The sequence below is a fragment of the Macaca mulatta genome, chromosome 1 (genome assembly GCF_049350105.2).
Source record: "Macaca mulatta isolate MMU2019108-1 chromosome 1, T2T-MMU8v2.0, whole genome shotgun sequence".
NCBI classification, from domain to species: domain Eukaryota; kingdom Metazoa; phylum Chordata; class Mammalia; order Primates; family Cercopithecidae; genus Macaca; species Macaca mulatta.
In genome coordinates this window covers 6,807,221-6,832,297 of record NC_133406.1, presented here as the reverse complement: position 1 = coordinate 6,832,297, position 25,077 = coordinate 6,807,221, and the positions used below count along the sequence as shown (strand labels likewise).

At 39.6% G+C, this 25,077-nt stretch overlaps 1 protein-coding gene across 1 annotated transcript in view; it reads right to left on the bottom strand.

The window, feature by feature from the left end:
* PLD5 (phospholipase D family member 5) overlaps window positions 1-25,077 on the bottom strand; it is a 423,368-nt gene that overhangs the window by 169,881 nt on the left and 228,410 nt on the right. Inside the window, exon 4 of the mRNA XM_001092989.5 lies at window positions 13,752-13,863. Coding sequence (XP_001092989.1) covers window positions 13,752-13,863 — 112 coding nt within the window. The remainder of the gene's footprint in view (window positions 1-13,751; window positions 13,864-25,077) is intronic.

Below are 25,077 nucleotides of genomic sequence, written 5' to 3'. Positions count from 1 at the left end.
TTAATGGAAGAAGAACATGGAGGGCCAGGTGGGGGTGGGACATCCACTTCATTTTGGATACATTGATTTTGAGGTATTCCATGAATATCCAAGAGGAAATGTGAAGTTTGCTGTTGAATATTTGGGCCTGGAACTCAGGAAAAACAATGGGTGGTCCATCTGCAAATCGGTGATGAATGCAGCCACAGAAGCAGAAGCAATCAATGCAGCAAGAGGGAAGAAAGTGAAAAGAAGGGAAGAGGAAGAAAAAGGAGAGAAGAAGCCAATGTTTAAGGGAAAGATAGTGTATTCAAAATCAGCAAAAGAGACTGAGAAAGTGTGGCCAGAGACGGAAGGGAAATAGAGAGTGAAACCAAGGGACTAGACAGTTCCAAGGAAAAGAAAAAAGCAGTACACAGTGTTCAAAGCTGAAGAAAGGTCATGTGATGCAGGTCTAAGATATTCCCACCGAGTTCCATACCTGGAAGTCCTCTGGGACTTCGACAAGGTCGTTTCAGTGGAGTCAGGGCAGGGCCAGGCTGCTGCGGTTGGAGGACTGCACGGAGGTGGGAACAGTGGTGCATAAACCTGAACATGGAGAAAAGGGCAGGTATTGGGTGGGGAGCACCTGCCAGAGGGCACTAGGATGGATAGTGCCAAGTTCTTTTTCCTTTCCCCTCTTTGACTTGAGTGTATTTATACGTTGAGGGGAGAGAGCCATTTAAAAGGCAAAGGGTAAATGTAAAGGTAAGAGAGAAAAAAACTTGAATGAAATTCCTGAGAACGTGGGACCGGGTGTCTCAGGTGAGAGAGAGCCTTGGAAGAGAATCAGAGACACCCTCCTTCTGAGGTTGAAGGAAAGGAGGTGGAAATGCATGGAGATACGGAAAATGTACTGGGATGGAGCACTGTGATGGGAGAGTCCCAGGCTGATAACCTCTAGTTTTGTTTGTTATGTTCAGTAAGAGACATGATCTTATGAAGAGAAAAGATGCTGGTTAGGAGACATAGAGTGTGAGTATAGCTGTGAGTATTTGGAATACATTTTCCTGTGTGTGACAGAGGAGGAAGTTAGTAGAAAAACCAAGCAGGAGAAAGGGATGGAAGGACATGAGCTAAAAAAATATAGATAAAATATAGTATGGGAAGAAGGTGGGCACGGAAATAATAGGTCATGGCCAAGGTTCATGCTGAATAGCCTGCTGGAAACAACAGAAATAGAGCTTTGCATCTTAACTCACACCAGTTCTCATGACATTGATTTAAAAAGCAGGTGCAATTGGGATGTCCACTTTTAAAACAGACACGGAGTCACAGAAGTAAGGGATCTTACTCACTAATGAGGATAATGAATATTCTGTGTCTGGCTACTCCAGGCAAGGCAGGAACTGCTCTGTCAGAAGACAACACATCTCTAGCCGGTCATGGTGGTCCATACCTGTAATCCCAGCACTTGGGGAGGCCAAGGTGGGAGGATGGCTTGAGCCCAGGAGTTCAAGACCAGCCTGGGCAACATAACAAGACTATCTCTACAACAAAGAAAAAAAAAAAGTCTCTAGTACCCTTCAGAACATACACGTGGATGTGTGAACATAGATGTGGAGACGAGGGCCTCTGAAAGCCCTTATGATTCTGGGGATCCCAAGATCAGTATTTTTAGTGACTAACTTTTCTGTTTGGAACTGAAAAAAATAGAAAAGCTACTGGCTAAAAATGCTGACCATGGGATCCCTCGGAATTACAAGGGCTTTCTGAAAGATTACTATTTATTCTTTTATTTATATCTTTATTCCTCTTCAGTGCCTTTTTTTTTTCTTTTTTTTTTTTGAGACGGAGTCTCACTCTGTTGCTCAGGCTGGAGTGCAGTGGTGTGATCTCGGCTCACTGCAACCTCCGCCTCCTGGGTTCAAACAATTCTCCTGCCTCAGCCTCCTGAGTAGCTGGGATTACAGGCTTGTGCCACCAAGCCCGGCTAATTTTTATATTTTTAGTAGAGATGGGGTTTTACCATGTTGCTCAGGCTGGTCTTGAACTCTTGACCTTGTGATCTGCTTACCTTAGCCTCCCAAAGTGCTGGGATTAGAGGCATGAGCCACGATGTATGTCTTTTGTTTGTTTGTTTGTTTGTTTGTTTGAGGCGGGGTCTCACTCTACCGCCTGGCTGGAGTTCTGTGGTGGATCATAGCTCACTGATCACAGTTCACTGCAGCGTGGAACTCCTGGGCTCCAATGATCCTCCCACCTCAGCCTCCCAAAGTGCTGAGATTACAAGTGTGAATCACCACACCCAGCCTCTCTTCACCTCTTAAAGAACATCGTCCCCAAATTCTAGCATCCCTAGAATAGAAATACATAAAGCCACAACTAGATGAAATAGATAAAATTCTACTTCTCTCCTGTCACAAGGTTGGATATGCGTAGAATTTCCTTGAAAATGCTAATCCTGCCAAGGTTATGTATCAGGGATAAAAATAAAACCTGTAGCACAAGATTCTATGTTTCAGAGCAAATGTTTAGATTTTATGTGTTTAGACGGGCACAACTATATTATATGTATCAGATGAACCCTTGTGAAAGTTTAAACACATTGAATTGCAGACCTAACTTGGGTAGCTCTTAGAACAGAGACAGAAAACACAGATGGGGAATCATTGGTGTCACCAGCTGAATAATTCCAATACAAACCGGAGCCAGCAAGAGTTAGCGCACAACCATACAAACACACCAGCTGCATTTCCAAAGACAATCTGTAATGTATGATTAAAACTGGGGCTTTTCTTTCATCAGAAAATCACAGACCTACGTTTGTAATTTAGAAGCAAAAATAAATCCAGTCTGGACTAGTGGCACTGACAGGTCAAACACAAATAGTGCGCGCTGGGGTAAATTAAGGCAACAGCTCTAGGGGATGTCATTTACTAACAGTTTATTATGAGGTAGGCACCTGCACCAGACACTTTTAATATATTGTCTAAGTTAATTCTCACAGCTCTCAGGGAGGTTATTATTATTCTCATTTAACTGAAAAAAAAAAAAAAAGAAAAGAAAGGAAAAGAAAAAAAGAAAAGGCTGGGCACAGTGGCTCATGCCTATTATCCCAGCACTTTGGGAGGCCAAGGCAGGTGAATCACCTGAGGTCAGGAGTTCAACAGCAGCCTGGCCAACATGGTGAAACCCCATCTCTACCAAATATACAAAAATTAGCTGGGCATGGTGGTGGGCACCTGTAATCCCAGCTACTCGGGAGGCTGAGGCAGGAGAATTGCTTGAAACTGGGAGGTGGAGGTTGTAGTGAGTCAATATCGCACCATTACATGCCAGCCTGGGCAACAAGAGTGAAACTCCGTCTCAAAAAACAACAACAACAAAAACCACTGAGGCTCAGAGAAAGTGCCGGCCTATGGTTATACCATACAGTAATGACAAGTTTGGAATTTTAGCACAAGGTCTGGGCCACAAAAGTACCTGTTCCTAGTTATTATGCTAATTACTCTGCAAATTATCACTAAAAAGCATAATGTGGTCAAACAGACATAGGATGAAAAGTTCCTGACTTGCTGCCAAATATTTTAGTGTGTGTAAAGAAAGGTGGAGGACAGAATCCCTTGCATTACAGCAGGCAGCGTACAGGACAAAGGCAGCAGCCCTCAGGCAACCAAGCATGAGCCCAGGTGGCATTCACTTTGAGAAGGTGTGAAAGGAAAGCACACATTGGAAAAGCATGCCTGGGTGACCGTCAGGGCCCCCTGACTTCCATCCGGGCCATTACCAGAGCGGAGCCAATACACAGCAGCTTCATAAGCCCCCTGTCCAGAGGATTCCACATTCATAACCATGAGGACCGTCCTTCACTTGAACAACAAAAAACCCTCTGAAATGTACAGCTTCCTTAACGACGGCAACCTTTCCGACAGTGGAAATGAAAGCCAGAATAATAGAAAGTTTACTCGAGGGAAACTACCACATTATACTTATGAAGGCTTACATTAAATTAGCACATACAGGCATACGTACTTGTAGAGTTAGGTTTTGAAACAATTACAAAGCAGTAAAACCTAGGTGGAAAAAAAAAAACAAAAAACCTCAATAGGCTATCCCCCACTGATTTGGAGTAAGCTGTTCAAAAATCACCTTGTAAAATGCAGAAGTTGGAAACTAGGCCAGCCTGCATGAACTTAAAAAATTACACATTCTCCTGTGCTCAGATTTAGGAATATATTTTCCCTTTCAAGGATTTTGTTAAGCCTAATCCATGAATGTGAAAATAAAAATATGGGTCATCAATGATGAATGAGGGCAGCTTTCTTGAATCTAAATAAGCAATGGCAAAGATCACATTTAGAATTCAACAGAAAGAATTCAGCAGCTCCCTGTCCTTTTTAAAATAATGTAGCTAAAGGAGCACCAGAACTCAACAATTTAAAAATACAGTGTTATTAACGTGAGTGAAAGCGTTTTAGTCTTATTTCAATTAAGATTTTGACTTTAATGCATAAAATTTAGTCACAAGTAAGACCAATTAAAAGTCTAGCATTTGTTTGATGCTTTGTAGGATCATAACCCAAATGACCTAAAGACGCCCGGCCAGGGCTCATTAGGCCCCTGTAGCTACTGGTTATTCACTAATATGGGTAAGGCTCTGTCTAATTGGCTTACTTACTTGCCATATAGTGCTAATAAGGGAAAGTTGGGGTCACTTTTAAACTGGGTGTCTGAGACAGTCATCCAGCAAATGTATGACTGTAGTCACAAAGGGAGCAGATGAGTGGATGTAGAGGGCTGAGCACTGTCACTGTGACCAAGAGTCCACTCCAAGAGCATGCTTTGTATTGCCTTTACAGACAAAAAGGAACAGAAAGGAAACAATGTGGATAAAAAGATAGGGAGATCGAGAAATTTAATTTTAAAATCTCATGGGGAGAAAATCTGCAGATCTATTTCTCTATATGATTTGAATGTCCCTCAAGATTCGTCTGTTTAAACCTAATCCCCACTGTGGCAGGATGAAGAGGTCTTTGGGGAGTGACTGAGTCATGAGTGTATAGGTGTCTTGTAGCAGGGGCTGAAAGGAACCAGCTTACACTCTTCTTTGCCCTTCTGTCTTATCCGCCACGTGAGGACACAGCGTTAGTTCCCTCTGGGGGATGCGTAACAAGGCGCCATCTTGGAAGCAGAAAGCAGCTCTCAACAGACACTGAACCTGCTGGTGCCTTGATCTTAAACTTCCAGACCCCAGAACTGTGAGAGAGTAAGTGTCTGTTCTTTATAAATTGCCCGGTCTCAGTTATTTTATTATAGCAGCATAAATAAACTATCATCTATCTATTAATATCTATCTTTCTGTGTATCTGTCATCTATCTCTTTCTTTCTGTGTATCTGTCATCTACCTATCTTCTTTCTTTCCTCTTTCTTTCCATCTATTTATCTGTCTCTATCCACCTATCTTTCTTTCTTTCTTTTATCCATATCTACCTACCTACCTATCTATCATCTATCTATATCTATCTACCTGCCATCTATCTATCTATCTATCTGTCATTTATCCATATCTTTCTATGTATCTGTCATCTAACTATCTACCTACCTGTCTGCCTACCTACTATCTATCTGAAGAATCCAAAAAGGAAAGAAAATTCTTGACACATGAATGCTCTGGCAAAACAAAATAAAACCTCATAAAAAATTTTGTTATCAGCTCCTTAAAGTTATCACAAAACATTTATGGGTGGCACAGACTAAGCTCTACGTTTAATCACTTGTAGGTTTGTGTGCAGGAGAGAAGGGAGGGGGAGGAAAATACATGTTTGATTCGAACAGACTGAAAGCTTGCAACACCAGCTGAGCAGGGCTGTGTTAACACCCCAAGCCCACAGTGTGCTGGACCATCAGGAGAAAGAGACACAGCATGGAGGTCCCCAAGCTCTAGGATGAATTTCTTTCTCTGGTTGTATAACTGGACTGATGACTGGCAATAAGGAGTGATCTATCACACAACATGGTGATAATAGTTAATAACAATGTACAAGATTGTATTCTTGAAACTTGCTAAGGAAGTAGATTTCAAGTGCTCTCACCACAAAAAATAAGCATATGAAATAATGCGTATGTTAATTAGCTCAACGTAGTTAATGTATACAGATTTCAAAATATGTTGCACATGATCAATATATGTAACTTTTACTTTTCAGATAAAATCAATTTAAAAGATTAAATTTTGTTTTTAAAGACCAAACAGCACCTAGTGACAGAGTTTAGCCTATAAGTGAAATCGTCATTTGTATGGTCACTCTCTCTTAGCAGATAATGTCAGTAGGAACAATTGCCTGAGCCTTTTCATGCCTATCACGTTTACCACTGAATGTTTGCTATCCCTCTTCTTTTTAGAACCAAGCTCTCATGACTAGCCCCTCTTTTTTCTTTTGGGTTGCAATTCATCATGCTGCATAGCTAGGAATGTGATTTCTGTTATCTTTCTTGTCTACCCCAGGAGACTGTCTCTTCTCCAGTGTATTTCAGGTTTCTGATTTCATTGTATTGTTTTCCTATAGAAATTGCATATAAAAACCGATTCGAATAACTTCCTTCCTGTTTCAGGCCATAGAGCAGTTTTTGCTGATTTCTATTTTTGGATGGGCACACTTCCTATTGCTGAATGCTCTAGCCATCAAGGGGGTCTGTAAAGACTCCGCATTTCTTAAAAACCAGCACAGCCTGAATTCTCCGAATTTCCATCCACTGAGTATGGTCACTGCACTACAAAGAAGGTCTGTTACAAGAGGTTTGGTTGAGAATCTACCTCTCTCAGTGTGGGATGAGGAGCGGTCATTTTAATTTAATTAATGTATTAAAGTTTAAAGTTTCTAAGTTGAATTTTCTAGTTTATTACTAAATATTTTAAAATAACACTTATTACTGTAAGTCATTGATTCCGAAACATTTAGTCTTCACTTTTTAACATCCCTGACATTGCAATGCATCTTATGATTGCCACAGACCAGGTGGCAAGTTGTGACAAAGTTGTCACCGTGTTGTTCCTGGTGGCATGACAGAGCTCTTGAAGTTTCCCAATATTCAGTCAACAAACCATTTAAGGACCCTTTGAGGAAGGAATACAAGATCTGGTTATTGTCCGAATATCTTGCTTTGACATATTCTGGTATGCTTCAAAAACAAGCAGGATGGAATTCTGATTAGAAACAAAGCGACAACAGTAATGCATTCTGTTTCTTAAAGCTACATAGCACCATGGACATTCTTGGTGGTACAGAGACAACGCTGAGTGGAAAGCATGGGCAACAACCGCTGTTGCAAAAAGTGATTCAGAAACATTGGACTCTGTGTCGATGTTTTAGGAATTTCTTGATCACTTTATTTCACTTATCACTTGGTCTTCTCTACCAAACTCTGAACTCTTTGAAGTTAGGGGAAGGCTCATGTCTTAGTCAACTTTCTCTCTTTAAAGCCCAACTTGTTGGCACATGACAGATAGTCAAGGAATAATTGTTGGATTAAACAACATTAATGAACAATGGAGAAGAAGTAGATGGTAAGACCAACCAGGGTAAAGAGATGAAAGTGAAAGGGAAAATACTATGTGTAAGGCTTAAAAATGGACTTGGTCAGGCATGGTGGCACATGCCTGTGTCCCAGCTACTGGGGAGGCTGAGATGGAAGCATCACTGGAGCCCAGGAGTTCAAAGGTGCAGTGAACTACTACAGGGCCAGTGTTCTACAGCCTGGGCGACAGAGCAAGACATCATCTCTCTCTCTCTCAAAAAAAAAAAAAAAAAAAAAAAAAAAAAAAAAAAATTTAAAAAAAGGATGAAAAAGAGCTTGTAAATTGACAAGGGAAATACATAAGGGTATTTCAGGCACAGGGAAAAGCATATTTTGAGAAACACGGCCCTGAAAATGTAGGTTGTGTTTGTGAATCACAAATAGCTTTCAGATACTTGAAAAGTCAATTATAGTAAATAGTAAGAATGAGACTGAAACAAGAGATTTCAGACCCTGAGGTTTCAAATGCCTTTAAAAAAAAAAACGTGGACTTAACTTCTAGGTCACTGATTCTAAATCTTTTATGACATTTATTTCACTCATCATTTTATCATCCAACCATGAATAAATAAAAGTCTGCTTTTTTTTTTCAAAAGGAAATTTATGTTTTCTGACTTTATTTTAATTGTTGCTAGGCTACAGAGGCATTAAATATTGTAGTCATATTATAGAAAGCACAATGAATTGTTATGGTTTTGTTAGACAAACAAATAATTCTTAATTTTCACTTTAATTGCAACAGTAACTATAACATATGAGAATGAAAAGTACAGTGGTATCCTCGAGGGATAATATTTTGCTTAGGACTAAAATATAGAACCAGAAATAAAAATTGTGCTAGTAATATAAAAATTCAATAATATGACTGTGCTATTACTACGATCAGGTTTGGTGAGAAGTAGGATATCAAAGGCACTTGCTGGGAGGCATGAGCAGAGAAAACAGGACTTAAGAGAATTGTTGGCCAGGCGCAGTGGCTCACGCCCGTAATCCCAACACTTTGGGAGGCCAAGGTGGGCAGATCATGAGGTCAGGAGTTTGAGATCAGCCTGGTCAATATGGTGAAACCCCATCTCTACTAAAAATACAAAAATTAGCCAGGCGTGGTGGCATGCACCTATAATCCCAGCTACTTGGGAGGCTGAGGCAGAAGAATCACTTGAACCAGGGAGGCGGAGCTTGCAGTGAGCTGAGATCGCACCAAGGCACTCCAGCCTGGGTGACGGAGCGAGATTCTGTCTCAAAAAAAAAAAAAAAAAAAAAAAAAAGAATTGTCACGATTACTCCTAGTAAGCCAAGTGGTGGCAGCAAGTGGCACATCCGGCAGGAACATGGATTTGAAGAAAGCAGAGGATTTCAATGACAATCTCACATCTCATTTAGCTTGTTTCTGAAGTCTACGAACGAAGATCATGTATCAGACAATGAGAAGCCATTTCACTTATACTCCACTTTCAGCTTTTAGACTCAGTCTGGTCAAGACTTATAAAATGCAAAAACAAAAATGAAAGCTGTATGAAAGCAATAGAAAGCCTTGATATTTATAAAACAAATTTATTTAAATAAATTTTTATAAAGTAACTTTCCAAAAATACCAAATGACTGAAATCATACCAAGTATATTCTATGAATATACATAATGAAAATAACAAAGGACAAATAGAACAATCTCCAAATGTTTGAAAATTAAGATTTACATTTCTAAATAGGCCACAGTACAAAGTAGACTGCAGTAGAAATCAGAAAACTTTTTGGACAGAAAAATAATTTAGAAATTTATGTCATATTGAAAATAGAGAGATGCAGCTAAAGCAGTAGTAAGAGGAAATATTGTAGCTTTGTTATAGATATGAAGTAAAAGATTCAATATTGTCAATGCCAATTTTCACCAAGTTTATCTACAGAGTCAGTGTAATTCTAATACGATTTCAGTAGTTTTATGATAAGATGTTTCTAAAATTTATTTCAAAACCTGGAGGTCCAAGAATAAGGCAGTTCTAAAAGTGAAAAACAAAGATGAAAGTTACACCATCTGTAACACATATTACAAAGGCAAGATAAACAGTATGGCATTTGTCCTGGGATAAATAAGTAGACTAAGAAAATACAGTAAAGAATTCAAAGACAGAACTAAAACATAGTCACTTAATTTTTAACAACGATGACTTGAACATGCTGTGAAGAAGTTTTTTTAAACAAATGACCCCCCATTTGTATAAAAATTAACCTTTGTTGCTACTTCATACCATAAGCAAAAATAAAGTCCAGACTTAACACAGACTTAAGTCTGAACAGCAAAATAATATAGTATCTAGAACAGAACAAACAAGAAAATCTCCATGACCTTGTAATGATAAATAGTTTTTATACAGGATGCAGTGAGCATCAACAATAAAGGAGTAATTAACAAATCAGATTTCATTAAAACTAAGAATTTCCATTTATGTAAAGACATCACTGGAAGAGTGAAAAGGCAAGCCTCAAATGGATGAAGATACTTGAAATACATATATCCAACAAAAGATTAAAATCTAGCCTAATCATCAATAAGAATGGGCCAATAAAAACAGCAACAATAACACTGGGCAAAATACTTGCAGAGGCACCTTCTCCAAGAGAATATGGAAATGGTCAATAAGTATATGAGAAGATGCTCAATATAATTAGCCATCAGAGAAATGAAAATTAAAGATACAACATGATACCTATCCACCAGAATGGCTAAAATAAAAAGAACAAGGTGCCAAGTTTTGCAAGGATATGGAGCAAGCAGAACATTAACATAGTGTTTGTGAGAGTGTAAATTGCTACAACCACTTAGAAAACTGACTGACCAATATCTATTGAAATTGAACATATATATAGCCTATTAGATCAGCAATCCTAATCCTAAGTATATACTCAACAGAAATGTATATGTGTAGGCATCTGAAAGACATGTACAAGAATGCTCACAGCAGCACTATATATAATAACCCAAACTAGGAAAAACCCAAACATCTACTATCAGTAGAACAGATCCATTGTATTATATTCATACAATGGAATACTATACAACAATGTAAAATAAACCACTGTTTTATCCAACATGTATTGGTCTTATAAACATAAAACTGAGCCAAGGAATCCAGACACAGAATTCTGCGATTCTATTTATATAAAGCTCAAAGAAAGATAAAGGTAATCTATGGTAGAGGTCGAAATAGTGGTTCCCTCTGCGGAGGGCATTGACTGCAAGGGGGATTGAGAAGGCTTTCTGAGATGTCTGCAATATTCTACATCTTGATCTGTGAAGGTGTTATGTGGATGTGTTTACTTTGTGAAATTCATTGAGCTATATATTTAATACTTGTGCCTTTTATTGCATGCATGATATTCCTTAGGCATCCGCACACCTGCATGCAATTTGGGTGAACATGTAAGTTGATAATAACCATGTGGTCGAAGATCTCTTTGGCAGCTGTGTGGAAGATCAGATGGTGAAAGAGGAAAGGTGACAAAGGCTTGAGCAAAGTATTAACAGACCTGAAATAAGGCAGGTGAGTGAGGAGGAAATGTGGTATCTAGAAGACAGACAAAGTGGGTAGAGTCTATAGACCGTGGCTCCTTAGATGTGGCATATGAGAGCACGGAGTTGAGTTTCTAACGTGAACGACTGAGCAGATGGACATTTATGTACAGGGACAGATGCTGTGTTGGTGCAGGGAGGGAAAGAAAGCACGTGAGCTGAGTCAACACGTTGCATTTGAGATGTTTATATGAGGGATATAGGCGGAGATGGTTAGGAAGTGAAATTAAGAAAACTGATTAGTAAAACCCATTTTGAACTTACAGAGACTCTTGTGTAAAATTAAATCCCTCCCTGGGTGCAAGGACTTCATGAGGACTAGGTTTCAAAAGCACCTCACCTGCAAGCCACAGTTTGAGACCTTGAAGAGATGGTTTCTGAATTCCGAGTCAAGGAGAGAGGCAAAGCGTGGGGAGCAAAAGGAACAGGAATGACCTGCACACCACCCATCAGGGGAGCCTTGGCCAGCTGTCTCACTTCTCCAGCCTGCCTGGCCTTTTCTGGGCCTACTTACACCTGCACTAAATCTTTACCATTTATCGAGAAGCCATGCTTTTATTCTTTTTCACAACATATTTGATTAGTTTCTACATTCAGTAACTCTTACAGCTGAAATTGCTCATGGCTCATTTTATATTTACCTATTTTTTTTGTGAGATATTTCTGGAAAAAAACTTTCTAGAATTTTGCTAAAAGACTAGAATCCCTCCCTGCAAAAAAAGATAACCCTTAAGCAAGATATTCATTCACAGATTTAAAATAGTCTCATGAAATTATTTCTAAAATGCACTGTTATTTAATATATGTCTACCAAAGCACAAATACAATAACTGTATTTTAAAGATTTATACATGTTCTACATACAGCATACACATCATGTGCATTACTAAGAGCCAGAGAGGCCTACTATCGCTACCTAGAAAATAGCTATGAGAAAATAGGGTCCTACTTATTGCTTTACTCCTATGAAGGAAAATAATTTGTTTTCGCATTTTGATAAGAAGTCTTATTACATATCAACAGAACCTAAGTTGTTGTAGTATCTACATATGCTTGGAAATTCAAACACTTCTTTTTCTGTGAGATGCAATTACTATAATGAAATTTTAATGTATAGTTCACAATAGAAACATAAACCAGGCCTTTATTTGTGCATTTGTCAATCGCTATTTACAGTAGCAAATATTCAGCAACTCCTAGGAAAATCTGTCAGGCTTCCTAATATCCCCCAGTTTTAACTTTTGGTTGAGTTTACAAGATTTAGCATGGGCTATGGCAAGAAAGAGAGCTGTGGATGTCTCAGGCTCCCTCCTTCTCTTCCTAACACATCGGCTTTTTATCCTGCCGGGATAATCAAACGCAAAGAGATGCTACTAAACTCCATGAGGAAAATCATCTGCAAATACAGGACCCTCAGTTAACCAAAAGTAATCAATTCCTCAGAAAAAAAAGTGTTGTCTAACAAATTATCAGATAGTGAGAATCCAATTTTACATTTTTTAAAAATAGGAAAAGTAAGAATACATTTCTAAGCCACATTGATTGTTATCTGTCAATCCACTGAACTAGGCACTTACAAGTTCTTCACACACATTCTGCTGCACCCAGGTAGCACAGCACAGCTTTTCAAACATACGACTATCCCATGTTTTATTTTCCTGTGCGTAGAAAACGTGTGCATGGTGATAGGTACATGTGCGTAGCCAAGCTTATGTCTTCTATATGTCTATGACTTTCAATATGCTTTATCACTTCCAATTTTTCTTCTCCAGGAGGAAGGGCCACTGGGGCTCACTTATTTGATTCCTGTTCTGTTCCATTTTTAGAAGGAATTGCCACTTAAAAATGTGGGGAAGATGACAAGCAAAAAATGCACAATCTGTTTAAATAGCACAAACATGAGCTGTAACGCCATCAGGCGGAACATGAATGACTCACTGAGGTCAGTGCCCTGTTCTCTTCTAGGGACACCCGGCAGCTTGAACATTTTCACTGGCTCAAACGTGCCTTTCAGAGGCTTACACTTTGGATAATAAATTCCAGGTAACAATTTTTACAAAACAGTAAAAACTATTTGGATGTGAGAGCTCAATTCGGTTGAGATTACAGCAAAATAAAGTTATTTTGGAGTTATTTTCAGTCTTCATGAGATTGTGAGAAAAATTGCAAAGTGGCTATATAAATGGTGTTCTCCTGTGGAATTGTCTTAAAACTCATGAATCAGGCAATGTTTCATAGACTCCAGGACCTGACTATATTATTTTTTAAATATATAGCATGAAAAGAATTTTCATTTGGCAGGCAAGAGAAAAGTAGAGATCCAGTGTGTATTCTGATGGGAAGTGGTTCTTCTCTGTAATCACAACGCTGAAACGTTCAGAAAGGGAAAGATTCTTCTCTCTAGTTTATCATCATTTATTGGCCAGTAGATTATTTTGCTTACACTAATACGCAACAGTTTTTTAAATCCCAATATATTAGTTAGTTCCTCCACTTAAAAACTTTAATCGAGCTGTTTTTCAAAGGAGATGCAAATGTACTATGTACTAAGTGAAATGTACTAAAAATATTCTATATTATTTTAAGGGCAATTAAAAGTATCTTAACAGAAAACCCAGTGGTAGATTATATCAACCTTGGTCTTACCCTTTAATTTCAAGGCTTCTAATACCTTTGAATCAGCTGTTACATCACTCACTAGCTTGATTTCAATATTTTGTGAAGTCAGTTGGAGCAACTTTTCAAAAAGACGTTGACCCTGAAAAAAATATTCAGAGACAAAGAAAGTCAGAAAACCTAAATGTTTACCAATTTAGACAGGCAAAAATAAACTCATAAAAATCTATTCATTCGAATGTTAAAAAGGCAAGCATTTCAACAATCGGTATTCAGATTTACGAAATTCTTTCAAAAGAGTTTCTATCAATAGCGTAGTGGCATGAACACAGATTGTGGCTTTTTGAGGGTATTGTGCAATTAAACAATTATTGCAATAAGAATTCCATCGCTACAATGCAAATCTACCCTTTTCTGCGTTTTGGATCTGTAGCTATCCACACACAAAGAGGCAGCAAAGATGAAGCAGTTGTGGTTTGGCCCAAAGAGACCTAGATTCCAGCTGGTTTTCCAATTTGCAAGCTGTTTCTTAATCTCACTAATCTCCAGTTTCTTCCTCTGCAAAATGCAGATAATATTAATATTTACTTCAAAAGGTTTTTGTGAGATTAAAGAATAGTAAGTAAGCGTTCTTTAAGTATTAGCTATTAAGAGGGAAATTATGGTTACTAATCAGTGATTTACCTGAATTCATGTTGTTTAAATGTATTTTAATGAATCAACTAATGTTCTACCTAAAAATAACTGAAATGAAAAACAAAATCAAAACTAAAAGTTTTTCAGCCAGGCATGGTGGTTCATGCCTCTAATCCCAGCACTTTGGGAGGCCGAGGCAGGTGGATCACTTGAGGCCAAGAGTCTGAAGAACAGTCCAGCCTGGCCAACCTGGTGAAACCCTGTCTCCACTAAAAATACAAAAATTAGCTGGGCATGGTGATATGCACTTGTAGTCCCAGCTACTCGGGAGGCTGAGGCAGGAGAATTGCTTGAACCTAGGAGGCAGAGGTTACAGTGAGCCAAGGTTGCACCAGAGCACTCCAGCCTGGGCGACAGAGCGAGACTACATCTCAACAAACAAAAACAAACAAACAAATAAACAAAAGTTTTCCTTATAAGATTTTCAAAAGCATATAATTTTTAGAATAAGTTTTAATCTCAGGCAGACTGAATAACAGTAGGTCCACAGTCATTGCATTATCTCGGGTCACTGGATTGCACCATTATCCTATTTATCATCCTTTGTATGTTTTAATAGACTCCCGTCTGTCTCCTTATCATAAAAGGAAAATGGTCTACTTTTACTGATTTTTTAGATTTTTGCTGTTTGGTCACAAACTCAAATGCCTTCAGGAGCTAAACAGAGAATAAGGCTTTGGTCTTAATGGCCCCACAGCGGCAAGGTCTTACCTTACTCTGGTAAGAAGGGACTGTAGATAATGATACAGAATGGGTTTGGTGACTGGGAAGAGAGAATGGTAGAAATGTGGAGGCAGAGTGGTGATTCCTGCAATTCGGAGGCTCACACCTGTAATCCCAGCACTTTGGGAGGCAAAGGCGGGCAGAACACCTGAGGTCAGGAGTTTGAGACCAGCCTGGTCAACACCGGGAAACCCCGTCTCTACTAAAAATACAAAAATTAGCTGGGCGTGGTGGTGGGCGCCTGTAATCCCAGCTACTCTGGAGGCTGAGGCAGGAGAATTGCTGGAACCTGGGAGGTGGAGGTTACAGTGAGCTGAGATTGTGTCACTGCACTCCAGCCTGGGTGACAGAGTGAGACTCAAAGAACAAAAAACAAGAAACAAAAAAGCAAAAAAACAAAAAAACAAGAAAAACCAAACAAAAAAACAAAACAAAAAACAAAAAAACAAGAAACAAAAAAACAAAAAACAAAATGAGTGAATGTAATTCAGAAAGCATTAGGAGGCCTTACTGCAGATCTCTGCATAGAGTAGGGTTTAATACCTTTGGAAATGATTACATTTTGAATGTCTTAACAAAAATTATTGTGTGGGGAGATAACACACAGAAGATGAGAGATTTAATAGAAATTCTACCTCAAGCCTAAGTATAGAAGCTCTCCCCAAGCCCAGGATCATTACAGTGAGCACCATAATTAAAAATTGTAGGATTCCTCGGTGTAAGTAATCAGCACATACTAAAAGTAAAAATAAGCTTTATTTAATGACAAAAAAACAAAAAAGAAACAAGAAACAAAAAAACAAGAAAAAGAAAAAACAAAAAAACAAGAAAAAAACAAAACCAAAAAAAGAAAAAACAAAACAAAAATCAAAACAAAAAAAACAAGGAAAAAAAAACAGAAAAGAGGAAGGGAAGGGAAGGCGAAGGGGAACGGGAAGGGAAGGGAAGAAGGGGCTGAAGATCAAGACCCTGAAGCTTTGGGGTGTTAGGAGGAAGAAGCTGGTGTTCTTGTGCTGCGGGGACAGCTGACAGCAGGCGGGAGTATCTGGCACATCCAGCTGTGCTCTAGCCTGGAGTTGGCTGGCACAGCCATTGTTCCACAACCCCTGGGTGCTGGAGGACAGAGTGGAAGTTGCACTGTTGCACCTGTGCCATGCATGGAGGCTTCCGTTTAGTTTAAGTGTAGAAATAAAAGTTGCTCAAAGTGGAGCTCATCAAAAGTGATTAAATTTCTCTATGCTCCAAAAGCCTGGAGGAAGCCTCACCACAAACCAGGTATTCTGGTGTGGTATGTTGAGTGCATCAGATGGTTATTAACTTATTTAAAAAAGAGGCAGAGGGTGAGCTTATCCTTGTAATCCCAGTGCTTTGGGAGGCCAAGGTGGAGGAATCACTTGAGCCCAGGAGTTCGAGACCAGCCTGGGAAATATCGGGAGACCTTGCCTCTACAAAAAGTTAAAAGAAAATAGCCAGGCATGATGGTGCACGTCTGTAGTCCCTGCTACTCAGGAGGATGAGGTTGTGCTTGAGCCTGGGAGTCTGAGGATGCAGTGAGCCATGATTGTGCCACTGCACTCCAGCCTGGGCAACACAGCTAGACCCCATCTCCAAAAAAAAAAAAAAGAGGCAGGAGGGGAGAGGGAGGGTGAGAGAGAGAGACAGAGACAACTGGACAGACAGAGAAGGACGGGAAAGAAAAGCAAGCCGGTGCTGATTTGCTGATTTCAGTGTCTGTGTAAATTTTAAATTTACTGTGTAGAGGTAGGGGCCTGGATGGTGAGAGGCTCAGGCACAAGATGGGAGGGAGAATTCATATCAAAGGGCTTTGTGGTTCTTGGATAGAGTTGACACCAACAATACTTCCTTGTCAGCTTTGGCACTCCTCCAAGGAGTCTGTTCTACCCTTACTCCATTGAAGGTTTGGTGATGTGTGCATGGCCCAGATTTCCAGAACCTAGACTCGTGTCATCACGTGTTCATGTAAGTCGTTTGCATTTTTTCCTTTCATACAAATAAATACTCTGTGTGTTCCGTAAGGCCCCATGGTCAGCGGGCTCGTAGTTTTTGGCCAATTCATTTATTTTTCCTGTTAGTTAACGGAATATATTTGGCACGGCTGAAACATTCAAGAGACCATCTAACTTATCTATATTTCTGGCTCTGTGCCTTCAATTGATTTCCACTGTGTTATTTTTGTGGGACTTAAAAGACAACCAGAACTCTCACAGATGAATGAAAATAGAAATTCCAAAATCTACAGATACTGGCAGACTGTCATTAAATAAAGCTTATTTTTACTTTTAGTATGTGCTGATTATTTACACCAAGGAATCCTACAGTTTTTAATTATAGACTCACTGTAATGATCCTGGGCTTGGGGAGAGCTTCTATACTTAGGCTTGAGGTAGAATTTCTATTAAATCTCTCATCTTCTGTGTGTTATCTCCCCATACAATAATTTTTGTTAAGACATTCAAAATGTAATCATTTCCAAAGGTATTAAACCCTACTCTATGCAGAGATCTGCAGTAAGGCCTCCTAATGCTTTCTGAGTTACAGTCACTCGTTTTTTTTTAAATTTAAATTTAAATTTTAATGTTTGAGACAGAGTCTCACTCTGTCACCCAGGCTGGGGTACAGTGATGTGATCTCGGCTCACTGCAATCTCCACCTCCTGGGTTCAAGTGATTCTCCTGCCTCAGTCTCCCATGTAGCTGGGACTACAGGCACCTGCCACCATGCCTGACTAATTTTTGTACTTTTAGTAGAGATAGGGTTTCACTATGTTGGCCAGGCTGGTCTTGAACTCCTGACTTCAGGTGATCTGCCCCCCCTTGGCCTCCCAAAGTTCTGGGGTTACAGGCGTGAGCCACTGTGCCCGGCCTCACTCATCTTTTTTTTTTTTTTTAAATAAGAAATAACAAAAGTGCCTGGGCTGTTAAACATCAGCAATATAAAACCTTGCCCTTGCTAGTAAAGAACATTAGCCAACATTTCAGACTTAGATAAATCATCTCAAAGACCATCAGTGTCTCAGGGACGCTGAGCTACTTTAGACCAATTTGTAAATGAAGTCTGTAAAAGCCTTATGATGTACAGTAGAGTCATATGCAGGAAGCTGTACCCCCAAAATAGAGATCCAGCTCAGCCCCTTTGTGACTTTAAGAGGATGCTTCATGTAGGAGACCCTTTCAATCCTGTAGGGGAGGAAATAAACCTGTTTATCTACCCTCCTAGGTTCAATGGCTGGGCCCAGGAATCAAACTGATGAAAAACTATCAAGAGAGAACCCACGTTTTAATTATTTACACACAAAGTTTTAATTACATGCATACAAGGGAATCCCGCAAAGAAACGAGACTCAAGGAGGTGGCCAGATGATTGAGGCTTAACTACTGTCTTAGGCTAAGCAAAGGAAAGTGACTTTGGGGCTTCCAGGTGGGGAAGGCAAGTTATAAGAAGGTGAGGAGAGGTATGGTAAATAAGGTTTGTTCTGCCATCCAGGTAAGAGCCTCTCAGGTGATGACAGCTGTCTCCAGCAGTCCCTCTCTTCCTTGAACATAGCCATCAGTTTTATGCAGTTAGAGAAAGGTAAAAAACACTCTTCCCGCACTGCTGGTTCTCAGCTCCCTACAGCTCAAGATAATCCATACGCTAAAGGGGTCTATTTTGGGATGGCGTCTTCTGGTCCCTTTCAATCCTGAAAGACTGGTGGGTCATAAATACTGCTTGCTTCTGTTGACCCAAAACAACTGGTAGAGAGGATGAAATGCCCAAATACAATGTGAAGGAAATAAGCAAAACCACCAAAGAGAAACCCAAAGTTATGTTAGAGAAACTTAATTCTGAGGCTTATGTAGACTCTACTGCTGGCTTTCATGCTTGTTTTAGCAGTCGAACTCTTAGTGCAAATAAAAAGGTAAGCGAAACATCTCCAATCCCTTCCTTCCCTCCAGGGCAGAACCCGCAGGGCTCCACAGAACACAGAGGGAAAAACCACTGAATTTCACTCCACATCATAATGAGAACCTTCAGGACACTGAGATTTCCTACAAACTGAGAAGGCTGTAGCTCCACTTAGATCAATAATCGGTCAATCTCTTCATCTTACAAATGAGGACACAGAGGTACAAGAAAGCTGAGTGACGTGCTGATGGCCACATGGCTTGCTAGTGGCAAAGTTAGACCTAGAACATGTATCTCTCCTTCCTGATGCAGCACAGTCCTCCCTGAATGATCATTTTTGTTATGTTAAAGTTAGAAACGGAAGGGGTATTCAGAAAGAAAGTTACTCCTCAGTCTCTCCCACTCTTTCCATTCCCAGCTACGGTCAAGTAGACAGACTCTCCCAAGCCAAGCAGTGCTGGGACTGAGGGACACTCAATGACCAGCAGACTCAGGTTCTGGGGAGTCCAGAGGCCTGCAGAACAATTCTTAGCCCTATATGAGTGTTCCAGAGTTGTCTGTTCTCCAAGAGGTGGTGCAGGAGCCAAGGCCACCTCCCTAAACCTGAGGCTGGGTATATGAGGGAGAGGCCTTCTTTGGTTGCCCCAGTGGGGAACTAGTAAACCATTCAATGCTGTATCTCCAGTCTTTACCTTCCTTCACCTGAAGGATGGAAGCCACCAATAACCTGATAAAGTTAAATATCAACACATTTAAAGAGAACCAATAACAAGAAGGAAGATGCTTAACACAATGAGCACCTGGTGATCCAGGCTCCTGGAGAAGATGGAAGTTAGAACTGAAACACAGTATGTGCACTCAAGGATGGTCAAGTGTGTCTGGTACTAATACTCGACGATTGCAGAACTAATTTACAGGAGTAATTAAAGAACCATATGGCCGTTGTTGAAGCCTGAATTAGTGGCCTGAAGATCAAATGCAAGAAATATTTCAAAGTACACATGTGCATGTAACACACACATACACACGTAAACATAAGGAGAATCGGGGAAAAGGCTGATATATAAATAGAGGAGATACAACATGTGGCTCATAGGCATACTGGAAGAGGAAAAGAAGCAAAAAGATTAGGTTTGCAAATAATACAAAAAACAATCCAAGTTGAGGAGAGAACTAAATCTACAAGCTGAAAAGGTACCTGAAGGTGAAGGCAAATTTGATGTAGAAAGAAACATAGAGCCGTATTCCATAAAATTAATTAACATCGAGGAGAAAGACCAACTTTTCGCCAAAAAAGAGTTACCCGTCAAGGAAAATGGATCAGATAGACTGGCACAGATCTACCCAGCTGTAAGTACGTGGTCGTACAGCCTACTGAAGACAAAGGCTGAGGCCCAAGAATCCTTTACACACTCAAGAATGTTACCTGCCAGGGTGAAAGAAATATTTGCATATATATACAGACTTAGAGACTATCTTGCTTACTTAACCCATATGGGGAACATATCCATATTTAAAGAAAAACTGTAACCAAACAGTAAATGACACTGAACACCATAAAAGAAGATGAGGGGAGAATAAGTGGGGAACAGTATGATATGTATATGTGTTTCAAGCACTAAATGTGGGTTTTTGAGATGGAAGTCACACATTACAGGGGAAGGTCTACTGAGAATCAATTACATGCATTCTCAATGGGAGTGATATTACCCCAAAGGGACTGAAATAGTGTCACTCTTTTGATGACTAACACACAGATATACATAGAACACATGTACAATATATCTGTGATATTATAATACCATGGGAGGCAGTATTAAGAAAAAATGTATTAGAAGGCTCCTGAGGAAGATAATAATGAAAACCAGGTTGAGAAATGCTGATCTGTAATCAACAGGACAAACAATCTCAGTAAAAGACTACAAATGCAGGTGGGCTTCAAGGTATTAGATGGGAAAAAGTGGATCATTTTTATGAAATGACACCATTTATGGTGCTTTGACAGCTGTAAACTGAGATGTACCAAAAAGCACGGCAACTAAATATATAAAGCAAAAGTTAAAGAAAAGTTAATAGAAAGAAATAGCTAATAATATATAAAGCAATTAATACACTATCACAATGTAATACTTCAAAATATATTTCTCAAAATTGGGCAGATCTAATAGAAAACAAACGAGAACATATAAAAAGTATATATGATCAATAAACTTGATTATATGTGTACTTTTATATACTTCTCACTGTATACATCAAATCCCCTCAAAACAATTTTTGTTTGTGGCACATTTACAAAAATCTGTCTTGTAACTGCCATTAAGAAGCCTGAACACAAGTTATAAGGGAATATTCTATAGGCTTCATTCTCTGCTCACAGTATAAGAAAATTAGTAACAAATCATTTACATGTTTTGTGAGTATAAAACAAATCTTACCTATTTGGAAATTTAAAACTCACTTTTAGATTATCCTTATACCAAAGAAGAAAAGTAAATGTACGCCTTCTCTAGAAAGCTATGAATAGGTAGGTACCTCATAGCAAAACCATGAAAGGAGGCAGTATCTGGTGTGGAAGAGAAATATATAACCATAAATATCTTCAGTATTATTTAAAAAATAACATAAAATCATATTCATCATATTAACATGGTAGAGGCATAAGAATGTATAAATATAAAAGGGAAATTAATAGATAATACAGGAATGGTATGCACAGGAATTTTTGTTTCTTGTCTAAGTTCTGGTATACATGTGCAGAATGTGCAGGTTTGTTACATGTGCCATGGTGGTTTGCTGCATCTATCAACCCACCATCTAGGTTTTAAGGCCCACATGCACTAGGTGTTTGTCCTAATGCTCTCCTTCCCCTTGCCCCATCCCCTGACAGGCCCTGGTGTGTGACGTTCCCCCTCTGTCTCTCTGTGTCCTTGTGTTCTCATTGTTCCACTCCCACTTATGAATGAGAACATGCGGTGTTTGGTTTTCTGTTCCTGTATTAGTTTGCTAAGAGTGATGGCTTCTAGCTTCATCCATGTCTCTGCAAAGGACATGAACTCATTCTTTTTTATGGCTGCATAGTATTCCATGGTGTATATGTACCATATTTTCTTTATCTAGTCTATCATTGATGGGCATGTGGGTTAGTTCCAAGTCTTTGCTATTGTAAATAGAGGCACAAGATTTTTAGCAATGAAAAGATACTATTTTAGTTCAGTTTGAAAAAGTTAAAAAGGTTTAATCTGGTCCATATGAAGGGACCTCTATATTACAAATAAAAATGTGTTCCCAGTCAGAATTACTACACGCTAATGCTTTCAAAAACTTTAGGCAATTACATGTACTGTCTTGGAATGGGGGAACCTTAATCAGGCTTTTAGCAGGCTAAATAATGGCTCCCCAAAGATGGTGCTTCTGAATCTCTGGAACCTGTCAATGTTACCTTATGGTCTTTGCAGATATTATCAAATTAAGGATCTTATGATGGGGGATTATCCAGGATTATTCTGGATTATCTGGGGATAATCCTAAATACAATCACAAGTGTACTTATAAGAGATGGGCAAAAGGGGATTTGACATAACTAGAGGAGAAGGCATTGTGAAGATGGAGGAGGAAGATATTGGAAGATGCTGGACGCCTTGAAGGCTGGAAGGTGTAGCAGCAAGCCAAGGAATGCCAGAAGCCACCAGAAGCTGGGAGAGACGAGGAATGCCGGCAGGCCCTGGAGCCGCTGGAGGGAGCATCACCCTCTGACGCCTTGGTTTTCATCCGGGGAAACTGATTTCAGACTTCCTACCTCCAGGACTGTAAAAAAATAAATTTCTGTTTCTTAAACCAAAAAGTCTATGGTAATTTGTTACAGTAGCCACAGAAAATGAATATTCAAGCTAGCTATATAAAAGTAATAAAAGAGAATACAGACATATAGAATTATAACATGTAGAGTTTGGATCTCATCTGGAAAACAATGTGGACCCTCTGAAGCATTTAACCCAGTGAAGGACACAGTCACATTTTTGCTCTCAATAAAGAACTCGGACTGCAAACTGGAGAATGATAGTTACAGGGGAAAACTAGAGACTGAAAGAGCAATGAGGTGGGTGAAATAGGGAAATGTCAATTGCAACGAAAAAAACTGGGAAGAGCTGGCTGTGCTGGCTCACGCCTGTAACCACAACCACTGGGTCAGTCCAGGCAGGTGGATCACTTGAGGCTAGGAGCTGGTGACCAGCCTGAGCAATATAACCAGACATATTTCTAAAAATATTTAAAACCATCAGCTGGGCATGGTGGCAGAGACCTATAGTTCCAGCTATTTGAGAGGCTGAGGCAGGATTGCTTGAACCCAGGAGGTTGAAGTTGAAGGTGAGCTTATGATTGTGTCAGTGCTCTCCAGCCTGGGCAACAAAGCAAGACCTTGTCTCAAATTATATATATATATACACACACACACACACACACACACACGTATATATATATGTATATATATGAATATTTAAATAAATATTAACATTTAAAATTATATATAAATTATATATACATATTGTATATATACATATTGTATATATTTGTATATATACATATTGTATATATTTGTACATACTGAATTTTTAGTTTGTAGGACATATAAAGTTTGCACAAAGTTTGCATATATATACAAATTATATATATGAGTATATATATGAATATCTATAAATTGGAAGGAATCCAGGTAGTGCTTATGAGATAACACAGTGATGAACCTGCTGATGAGGCTTGGAGCTTACGAGAGAGAGGGGAATTGGAGTGGTGGCCAGAGTATGCATATAGCTCTAAGGATATGCCAGGAGAAATATGGAATTCCTTATCCCAAACCCAGAAGACAGTGGCCGCTTCATCTCTTCACAGATGTCCCAATGGATCAATCAGAGCTTTAGGAGTTCAGTGCCACAGACCCAGCACCTTGATTGACAGTACTCATTTTTTGGCAATGAGCCATAAGGAATATGCTTGAAACCAGCTGAGAGTATCTGGCATGGAGGCGTGCACGCTGCCCGTCCATTCACCATAACGGGCTCCAACTCATTAGAGGAATTAATGAGTCTGAACAGTTCATCACCAAGGCCTTGCTTAATGATGGTTATCTCAATTATGCACCTTGTGGGCATAAACATAGCCATCCCTGTCAGGGACAGATGAAGAAAGACGAATATGCTCATCATGCCAATCACGGGCCAGGAAGTAGCAAGAGATTAATATCAGAAGTAGGAGGTTGGTAACCAGGCCCTCGGCAGCTGGAATCCTACAGTAGCTGAAAATTACCTGTGGGGTTGCTCGAGCATCCACTCTGGCTGCAGAGGGGACAGACAACATTATCTCTGTACTGCCATTCAGCAGTGTCTAGAAGAGCACAATAGCCACAGCCGGGTGTCATTCCTTTGCTCCAGAGGAAAGAGGGGAGACCAAGGCAAGAAAGGAGCATCAGGATGTGCCAAACATCCCCAACGCTTCCACAATCACTTATTCCAAGTGGGAAGAGGACCCCATGCAGAATGGACAGAGAATTCCTTCGAAACCCCCCTGCAGAGTGATTCCAGCATCCCCAGGGAGGAGCCATGAGAACTTGCCACATGCTCCCTCAATATTCCATGGTCTTAACAAGGCAGCTCAGATACCCTATCTCTACATTTTGAGAACTGATCTTGAGCAAATGGACAATAAGAAAAAAAATGCACAGATATTTACTGCAGAAGCTCGTTCAGAAAAAGGGGGAAAAGGTAAATGCTTAAATGTCCAATAGAGGAAAATAGTTATATTAACCTGGTAAATCTAGTACATTGTATGTTATGCAGCCAATGAAAATATGTTACCAGTGTTTCTAATAAAATGGAAAGGTGCTTATGTTGTAATGTTAACTTCAAAATTAAAATACAATTCTTTAGGCTGGGGGCAGTGGCTCACATCTGTAATCCCAGCACTTTGGGAGGTTGATGTGGAAGGATCACTTAAGGCCAGGAGATTGAGACCAGCCTGGCCAACATGGTGAAACCTC